The sequence below is a fragment of the Saccostrea cucullata genome, unplaced genomic scaffold (genome assembly GCF_032062105.1).
Source record: "Saccostrea cucullata isolate Sc308-1 unplaced genomic scaffold, CSIRO_AGI_Scuc_v1 ctg7336, whole genome shotgun sequence".
Lineage (NCBI taxonomy): Eukaryota > Metazoa > Mollusca > Bivalvia > Ostreida > Ostreidae > Saccostrea > Saccostrea cuccullata.
Genome location: NW_026927892.1, coordinates 21,238 through 31,578, shown reverse-complemented (window position 1 = coordinate 31,578; position 10,341 = coordinate 21,238). Strand labels below are relative to the sequence as shown.

General features: G+C 39.1%; 1 protein-coding gene and 1 pseudogene across 1 annotated transcript; both read left to right on the top strand.

Moving 5' to 3' along the window:
* Positions 1–1,530: 1,530 nt before the first annotated feature.
* Positions 1,531–2,718, top strand: LOC134275788 (uncharacterized). The gene has a single exon (XM_062758078.1). It carries the CDS (start codon positions 1,531–1,533, stop codon positions 2,716–2,718), a length of 1,188 nt encoding a protein of 395 aa, XP_062614062.1.
* A 273-nt stretch (positions 2,719–2,991) lies between these two features.
* Positions 2,992–6,503, top strand: LOC134275787 (uncharacterized; annotated as a pseudogene).
* The last annotated feature ends 3,838 nt before the right edge of the window (positions 6,504–10,341 follow it).

The window sequence follows — 10,341 nt, the reverse complement described above, 5'->3', positions numbered from 1 at the left end:
AAGGAAAAAAATTTGTAAATTCTGCGGAAGAAGAAGCAAGCTTCATTGATAACATGTCACATGCAAGAAAGATGAAGATATGCCAAATTTGGTTAATTACCAAACTCACAGACATGCCAGAACATGTAGAAAAAAAGGAAAGAGTATTTGTAGATTCAATTTCCCTTTACCTCCAATGCCATATACAGTTGTCCTTGATCCTAGAGGATAAAGAGGAAAAGGCTTTAGGAAATCAAAATTTCCAGAAAATTGCGAAATTGTTATCAGATATCAAAGCAAATAACGTACAGGAATATGCAACTTTTGAGGACTTCCTACTGCGATTAGACATGAGTCTTGCATCTTACTTGCAGGCAATTCAATCAACCCTCTCCGTCTCCAAGGTGTTTTTGAAGCGTTCAGTAGAAGAAGTACGAATTAACAGTTACAACACAACCTTACTGAAATGCTGGGAAGCAAACATGGACATACAGTTCATTCTTGATCCTTACGCTTGTGTTTCATATATAGTTTCATATATATCAAAAGGTCAAAGGGGTTTATCAAACCTGTTATATGAAGCATGCAGAGAAGCCAGACAGAAAGACAGTGATATAAAACAGCAAGTTAGAAGAATTGGTAACCAATTTTTAAGCCATGTGGAAATAGGTGCACAGGAAGCTGCATATCTGGTTCTTCAGATGCCATTGAGGAAATCTTCCAGAGAAGTAGTTTTCATTGACACAAGTGAATCAACTAAAAGAACTGTGTTACTAAAGTCACACTCTAGTTTAAAAGAAATGCCACAATCTTCAACTAATGTGGAATCAGACAATGTATTGAAACGTTACAAAAGACGCCCAAAAGAAATGAGCAATTACTGTTATGCAGATTTTGTTTCTTGGTTTGACACATCTTTTGAGAAATGTAGGGAGCACATGGAGGATTGTGGGGCAGAATTGCCTGAGGAAGATTATACACATGACTTAGAAGATGATATTTTAGCTACAGTTGCAAATGATGATGAAATGAACAATCTTCAAGATGAACTGCCAGTGTTTGAATTTAGAGATGGAACTATCATGAAAAAACGTAAGAGGCAAAAAGTGTTAAGGTACCATAACATCACTGTGAATGCAGTTAGAGAAGAACACTACAGGCAATTATTGATGCTTTTTACAAAATGGAGAAAAGAGGAAATTGATCTTTTACATGGTTGTAGTACATATGAGGAAAGTTACATCAAGATGGAGGATGTAATACAAGTAGCAAAAGGTAGATATACGAAAGTAACTTGTGATTTTGGAGAAAGCATATTGGAAGACCATGATGATATGGATGACTATCAAAGGAATGCTGTTTTGCCAGAGAATGAACACCAAGAAGCAATAGACTCAGCACAAGATTCTATACATTACTAGCATTGGGTGTTTTGATCCTGGAAGTGAACCACATGCCACAGACACATTATCACGTGATGAATATGATATTGGACAGGATTTGGGAATAGCACGTAAGCGCTTGGAAAGTGATTCATTACCACTGAATGAAATGCCAGATAGTAACTACAGGACATTAGTACAGAGTCTAAATGAGAAGCAAGAGATTTTTTTCTTCTACAATATTTTGAATCATTTCAAAACAAGTGATACACCTTTGTATACTTTCCTTACTGGTGGAGCAGGTGTAGGAAAAAGTGTTCTACTACGATGTCTTTATCAAGCTTTAGTCAAATTCTTCAATCATAAAGTAGGAGAAAACCCAGATAACCTCAAAGTTCTGCTTTGTGCACCTACTGGCAAGGCAGCTCATAATATAGGTGGCAATACAATACATTCAGCATTTGGCATACCAGTTGGGAGAGGATTTTCATTTAAACCACTAGATATGCACCAACTAGATTCTATGAGATGTAAATTCTTCCATTTGAAGATTGTGTTCATAGACGAAATTTCAATGGTGGGCCAAAAAATGTTCAATTTCATAAACTTGCGTTTACAAGAGCTAAAAGGATGTTGTAAACCATTTGGTGGAGTCAGTGTAATAGCATTTGGTGACCTATATCAGTTAAAGCCAGTGATGGACTCTTGGATATTTACAGTTCCTCGCATAGGCATTGAATGTATTGGTGCAAATCTATGGCAAGACCATTTCACCATATTCGAATTGGAGGAAATTATGCGTCAAAAGGATGATGTTGCTTTTGCACAACTTCTGAATAGGTTACGAGAAGGAAACCACTTAGTCCCACAGGACATAGAGGTTCTGCAGTCAAGGTTATTAACTGCATCGAATGAAAGTTATGCTCACAATTTAAATTTGATTCCTCATTTATTCACAACTCGTTCAGAGTGTGATTTGCATAATTTCCATGTGTTAGAAAATCTCCCTGAAACTATGAAAACAATTGTTAATTCCATAGACACTGTGTCAGGAGATGTATCATGCTCCTTGAAGGAGAAAATATTGAGCAAAGTTCCAGATGATGCAGGGAAAACCATGGAACTCCAAAGAAATCTCCATCTTGCTATTGGACCACCATTTGAATTGTGCTTAAATGTAAGCGTAGAAGATGGTTTAACAAATGGTGCATCCTGTTCAATAAAAATGTTTGATTACCGTGTCTCCTCATCTGAGCGTGTTAGTATCGTATGGGTTGAGCTTGAAAATGCATCATCAGGTTGCCAGTGGCGACAGAAATATTCAAATCTATATAAGGCAAACATTCCCCGGTCTTGAACACCAATACTGGAGGTAACAAGATGCATTAACGTTCAGCATTACAAATCCTACAACGTTATCAGAAGGCAATTCCCTCTACAGATGTCTGCAGCGAAGACCATACATAAAGCTCAAGGGTCAACTATGAATACTGCTGTTCTACATTTCGGAAGCAGGAAAAATGATCACATTCATTATGTTGGTTTAAGTCGTATAAAAAAGTTATCCAACCTATACATCATGGAATTGAATGCAAAAAAAATTAGCATTTGTTCTCATGTCACGGATGAAATGAATCGTTTGAAATCTACAGCACAATTACAACTGAAGTTACCAGATCTGCGAAACATGACCAATGATTGCACACTGATATGTTTTCATAACTGTCGTTCACTGAAAAAACATTTCAATGAACTGAAAAAGGACGTATTCTTGCAATGCATGGATATTTTAGCTTTGTCTGAAACAAGAGTATATGAAGCAGATTCAGAACTCCACATTGAAGGACTTTCTCTCTATTGTGCTGATGACAAACAGAGCAAACATGGTATGGCCGTCTACTATAAACCACATTTCAACCAGAACCAAATTACTGCTACCTCAGTAAGTGGCATAGAACTACTTATTACTGTCCTGGACATTGCAAATATCTGTTTCATATAATGTCCACCTAAATCTGCTACCAAGAACAATTTTGCAGATGTTATGCATTACTTGCAATCCACCATTAATTTTTGTAAACCAACCATATTAATGGGAGACTTTAATCAGGATGCTTTACAAAACTCTACAAATTTAGAACTTTTAATGCACAGATACTCATTTCATCAGTTATTAAACACTGTGACAACAGATTATAATTCATGTTTAGATTACATTTACATAAATTTCCCAAAAGAGCACCTTCATTCACATGGAACATTAGAATCATACTACTCTGATCACAAACCAATCTTCTTGTCAGTGAAGTCAATAGATCCTAACGTATGAGTTATGATCTCATTTAAATCTGAAAATTTCTGTTCTGCCTGCAATGCCTGCCTATTAACAAATACCTTGAAATGAAAAACAATTGTAAGCAATATTTGCATACCAAAAGAATTTACTTTTCCATTTAATTTTCATCATTTTTTTTAAACCTCACTAAGTCATAATTTTACTTAACAATTTTTTTGTTTCAGACCACAACCGTCACATTAGCTGAGTTAATGAGTCAGAGGGGACAGGTGCCTTACACTAAGAGCATTAAAGTTAAAGTTATTGCCAGAGGCAAAGAATTCACGTACAAGAATGAAAAGAATGAAGACCGAGTCCTCCTCAACTGTGCACTGGCTGATGAAGCAACAGCCATATTATGCACAATATATGACAACACAAAATTTGCAAGATTCATGGAGGGAAGTTCTGTCATTCTAAGAAATTTCATCAAAAAGGTGGATTCGATTGCAGTTACCACAACCAGTAAGGTATTTCCTTGCAATGATGTGAATGTGCCTCAGGAGCAACAGAGCATCCTACTAAACCCTCCACCTGCTCCCACAGAAAGCCAGTGAGCGAGGCTCTGAACTCCCCTCCAAGAGTCAGAGTCTCCATTAAGGGGAGAATTATGCAGGTAAGTCAAATTGACTTATTCATTCAACCCCTTCTCATTTCAGAAGAGGTGTCTCCAAATAATGTTTCCTTGCTGTCTCCCAACTTGGGGATTTATAGTCTGTCAAACAAGGCAAATTAACTAAACTATCATTTAAAGATGGCCTTACTTTGATCATAACATTTCACTTTCTTCAAATGTATGGTTTAAACTTATAAAAAAAGTTATATGGAAATCAAGTATGACATATTTCCGTACTATTAAAATACATATTTCATAAAATCTTTATCACCCTCATCAAAAATAAAAATTCAATTATTTATCATTAACTTCACTTTCCCATCAATGTGGGGAACCCTAGAGAGGTGTTTGTGGAGGAAAGGGAAAAATTTAAAAACATCATGTTGAAACTCCACCAAAAAGCAAAGTTGCATTTTGGGCCCAACTTTGCAGAAAAAAACCGTCCTGGAGACTATGTCCAGATCACAGATGTTGTGACCAACACTTTCAGAAATAAGTGTCGCTCACGACAACTACAAAAACCAAAATCACTGTAAGTTTACATTCAGTTTTAAACACATCACTTCCTTGTAATACCTTGATTTTATAGATACTTTGACAAAAATATGTAATACAAACAGATGTTTTTTTTTTTAGAAGACAGATTGTCCTGCCGAAGTAAAGATATATAAAGCAAATCTGGATGTTTGGATGGAGGGCGTAACGTTCCTACTGCAGGATGACAGCATCCTTACCATCCCATATTAACTGGTAGAACTAGCTCTGCCAGACGTCAAGAAAAATGATGTTGAGAGTCACATTAGAAAATGCCAACCAACAATCTCTCTGAGATGCACGTCAAAAGGCAGCGAGTTTACAAGTGTGGAAAAATGTAAATTCCACCAGTAATTATTTCAATCATAAACAGTAAAGGTATTTTGATCTTTATTGTCTTGAAGATCACAGTAATTCAAAATAATGTTTTTTCATACACCATATCGAAATACAAGTTGACCCACAGTTCTTATTTCATAAAATGTGACACAGAGTGAACTCAGACACAATGAGGAAATGTGAAGAACTACATGTATATGAACAATTATTATGAAGAATGTTACTGCATGTAATCTAGTTTCTTTTTCTCATATGCCTTAGACAGATTGTTCATAGTTTTGCTTACCTTATCCTAGTCATGTGTACATGTATCAACATTTCATACTATTTTTAACTTTTGCAAATACTGTTTTACATCAATGATGATTGTTCATAGTTTTTTTCCTTATTCTATATTTCATATTGATGTTTAATTTTTGGAAATACTGTTCTACATAGTGATATAAGGCAGCAAGTTCCTTAGCCATCTCCATCTCTTTAACACTATTTCATATGTAGTGTATTATATTCGTTATTACATGGGTTGTTTCCCCGTTATTATTGATTAAAATATAATATCGGCATCCATCTTGTATTGTCGTATAGCACATGGTGTCAGAATAAAACCATGCTGGCTTAATTTCGAAACCCGTCCATGGACTGGGACAGTCCCATATTTATAACAAATATTCGCTTCAGACAGCATGGGGAAATTTGTTTACAAAGGTCCCCTGTGTAAAGCTGATAAGAAGGAAAGGCGGGTTGGCTCGGAATGTGGCTAGGGAAACACGGACGGGAAGTCTACAAAACACTTACCGGGATAAAGGGAACAAGATGATCCAGAGAAAATCTTAAAAAGTTTGAGGATTCGTAAACCCCCGGGAAAAATAAGAGAGCCGCGAGATTTCGTGTGAAACAGAGAAAACAAACAGACGGTGAGTCCTTTGACAATTTTGTGAAAAATTTAGACTGATTCTAATGGACTGCGAGTACGCAGATACAGACGATATTTTTGTCGACGCGATTATTGCAGGGTTGCACACACGAAGGTCCGAGAACGCTTACCGATCAAGGACATGATTAAACTGCCAAAACCCTGCAAATAGGCAGACAATACGAGCTCTCTCAGAAACAGCTTAAAATGTTCCAAGGAGCTGAATACGCAAAACTCAGGCAGTATCCAGTATCAAAACCGCTAGACCACAGCACAACAAAAAAAACAGTGCGACAGACATCAAAAAGGAAAACTAGTGTTCCAAAAAAACAGAACTCTAAACCTATGTGTCACAGATGTGGTTTGGACCCGACAATCATCCGAACAACAAATGCCCAGCTCTGAAAAGTACATGCCGGTATGTAAACTGACCGGACATGGAAATCAGTATGCCGCAAGCGACAACAGTCACAGATGAATATCAGTGATGTGGACGAGCACGATCTACTCGATATTCTCGCTACAGATGATACTGAAGGTCAGGAAAACGCAGACAAGTGGCTAGTGACTCTTCACGTATGTGAGAAACCTCTGAAATTCAGGATAGACACAGGAGCAAAGTGCAATATCATTGTTTCACACCAGTATCACCAGAGCAAATTATCAGGAGTGAAAAGCCAATCAAACAAACTTTTGCGCTCATTCACAAATCATACAATCCGTCCAGAGTTTCACGTGCAACTACCACTCAGGAATGAAGACACTAACATTCAAGCTGAGTTTGAAATAGTTGACATTCACCAGGAAAACGTGATTACAGGAATAACAGCAGAACGCCTCAATCTCATACAGAGGATGAATCCTGTTAAAATGTCTGACTCTACGACGGATCAGTTCAACGACTTTCCTGAACTGGTGAAAACAACTGGCACACTACCAGGAGTGCACACGATCAAGATAGATCCTCAGGCGAAAGGAGTAGTTCACCCAGTGAGAAGACAACCTGCGTCGCTCAGACCACTGATCACCGAAAAACTGAGGGAGATGGAGGAGAATGATTTCATAACCCGTGTCAGTAGACACCTTGGGTCAGTTCTATGGTCGTCAGCCTTAGAAACAGCAAAGTTCGCATATGCATAGACCCGAAGGACCTGAATGAAGCTATTCTCAGGGAACATCATCCTATGAAAACCATAGACGACGTTGTCTCAGCCATTCCAAACACGAAAGTTTTTTCCGTGCTCGATGCTAAGTCCGGATTTCTACAGATCAAATTGGATGAGGAATCAAATTTCCTCACGACCTTCAACACTCCTATGGGACGTTACCGATGGCTGAGGCTACCCTTCGGCATTAAGTCGGCACCGGAGATCTACCAAAGAATCATGGACGAAATGCTGGAAGGCATAGATGGTGCATTCGCCATAATGGACGACATCCTTATTGCAGGACGAGACACAACACATCATGACAGCATTCTACACAAAGTAATTGAACGAGCAACAGCGTTCAACCTGAAGCTAAACTTTGAGAAATGCAAAGTAAGGCAGACGGAAGTGCCTTATGTTGGCCACATTATAACGGCGGACGGTCTTCGTCCAGACCCAGAAAAGGTCAGAGCAATAAAGGAAATGCCACCACCGACAGACGAGGGAGTGAAACGATTTCTAGGCATCGTGCAGTATCTCAGCAAATTCATCCCTAGCATGAGTCAAGTCGACGCAGCGATCAGATGCCTTCTGAAATCAGATACAGCATTCAGATGGGAACACGAACAGCAATCAAGTTTCGAGCAGCTGAAAAAACTCTGTATTTCCTCACCTACATTAGGATTCTACGATGTCAGCAAAAACATTGAGATTCAATGTGACGCCTCGAAAGATGGCCCCGGAGCAGTTCTCGTACAGAATGACAGGCCAATTGCGTATTCGTCTCGTGCGCTTACTGACACAGAAAAGCGGTACGCCCAGATAGAGAAGGAAATGCTTTCCATCGTGCATGCTGCTACCAAATTCCATCACTACGTATTTGGTAAACGGGTTACAGTCTACAACGACCACAAACCTCTGGAGCAGATCTTCAAGAAACCATTACTCTCTACGCCTATGCGACTACAGAAAATGCGCTTGCGCCTCCAGTGGTACGATCTTGATGTGAGATATCGCAGAGGGAAAGACATGACTGTAGCAGACCCACTCTCTAGAGCTTACCTACCTGAAGCCAAATCCGAACTTGACATGTGTGATGTCAAGGCCTTTGATCTCCTATATGTGAGCAAGCAAAAGCAAACAGAAATCGTGAAGTACACCAAAGCGGAACTAGAAACATTGTACCAGATAATTGTTGATGGTTGGCCAGACACCAGAGACCAAGCACCTGTCAGCACACACAGTTTCTGGAACTCGCGAGACGAGTTATCCGTCATGGACGGTATTATATTCAAAGGAATGAGGATTGTTATTCCGCCGAGTCTTAGACCGCACATGCTTGAACTTACTCATCAGTCCCACTTGGGGATAGTGAAGTGTAAACAGAGAGCTCGTGAAGTAGCTTACTGGCCAGGTATGAGTTCCCAGATCGAGGAAACCGTGCGAAACTGTTCAAAGTGTGCAACCTATCAGAACAAACAATTCCCAGAACCTCTTAAGCCATCACCCGTACCAGAACTTCCATACCAAGTAGTAGGATGTGATCTGTTTGACTTTCAGTCGAAAAAGTACCTCATCTTAGTGGACTATTTTTCTCATTATGTCGATGTAGTAGAGCTGAAATCTCCGTCAACCACCTCAACGCTGGAAGCTATGAAGTCAGTGTTCGCTTGTCATGGAATACCTAGACAACTACGGTCGGATAATGGACCTCAGTTCACGTCGCAACAGTTCAAATCATTCTGTCGAACATACGACATTGAACACAAGACATCAAGTCCAAACTTCCAGAGCTCCAATGGGGAAGCCGAACGAGCCGTTCAGACAGTCAAACGTCTTTGGCGGAAAGCAGATGACAAATATCTAGCGCTACTAGACTACCGTACGACACCCTTGGAAGGTATCAACCTGTCACCAGCCCAGCTACTGATGAACAGGAGACCACGTAACACAATGCCAGCTTCAACAGAAATACTGAAGCCTACCGCTTACCATGACAACACAGTCAAAGCCCGTATGAAGCTGAACAAAGCTAATCAGAAAAAACACTTTGACCAGAGACACAACGCAAAGGAGCTGGAACCACTAAAACCGAACGATAGTGTCAGGATCGTGCCAAACAACGGCGAACGACAGTGGAAACCTGGAACCGTGGTAGACAGACATCCCTGCCCCAGATCGTATCTAGTCCAAGTCGGAGGGAACATTCTACGACGTAATCGTAGACACTTGAGGAAATCCACAGTCAAGGCCAACAACGTTGAACTATCTGATGATGAATTCGAACCACAAACCATGGACAATCTTCCTAGTGCACAACCTTCGCCAACTTGTGAAACGCGTTCACCTGAAATTGACACTGAACCTTCTTCATATGTTACGCGCTCGGGCCGAACTGTCAAGTGTCCCAAGAGACTAGACTTGTAAACTCTGTGTATCGTTCGTGAACCGAACTACAGTTGTGTTCAAAACTTTAATTGACTTACCTGTGTTCAATTAGTTATTTCGTTTACAGACATGGCTAAAGTTAAGCTGTATGTAAATTTGTACTATCTCTGTAAAGTCAGTTTTGTCTAAAGGGGGGAGATGTAGTGTATTACTATTACGTTATTATGCATCGGGTTCGATGTACCCTTTATTATTGATTAAAATATAATATCGGCATCCATCTTGTATTGTCGTATACTACTGCAATTGTTCCCTTTGAAAAAATGTCATACCTTGAATCATTCTGCGTTATACATGTGCAGAATACATAAATTCCTATAAATTCAATTGCTAACATTTTCCATCATGTTCTATAAATTACAGCTAAATAATGATATTAAGACAATCATTATAAGCAGACATGACCATTTCAGACATAATCCCAACCCAAATTTTTTTTTTTACAATAGTGCTAAACAAAGATGCCAAAATGTACACCTTAGCCTCGCCATATTGTTATCAATCATACTGTTTACACTTTTAATTCTGAGTGCCAAATCAGTATGCCAAATGCAAACCTTAACCTTGCCATAATAGTTAAACATTATACTGTATACACTTCTACTACTGTTAAAACAGATTAACATATTTCATCACACTGGTATATA

What these genes read in the sequence shown, in the direction of transcription:
- LOC134275788 (XM_062758078.1), top strand. Translation starts at nt 1,531, where the DNA reads ATGCCAGATAGTAACTACAGGACATTAGTACAGAGTCTAAATGAGAAG.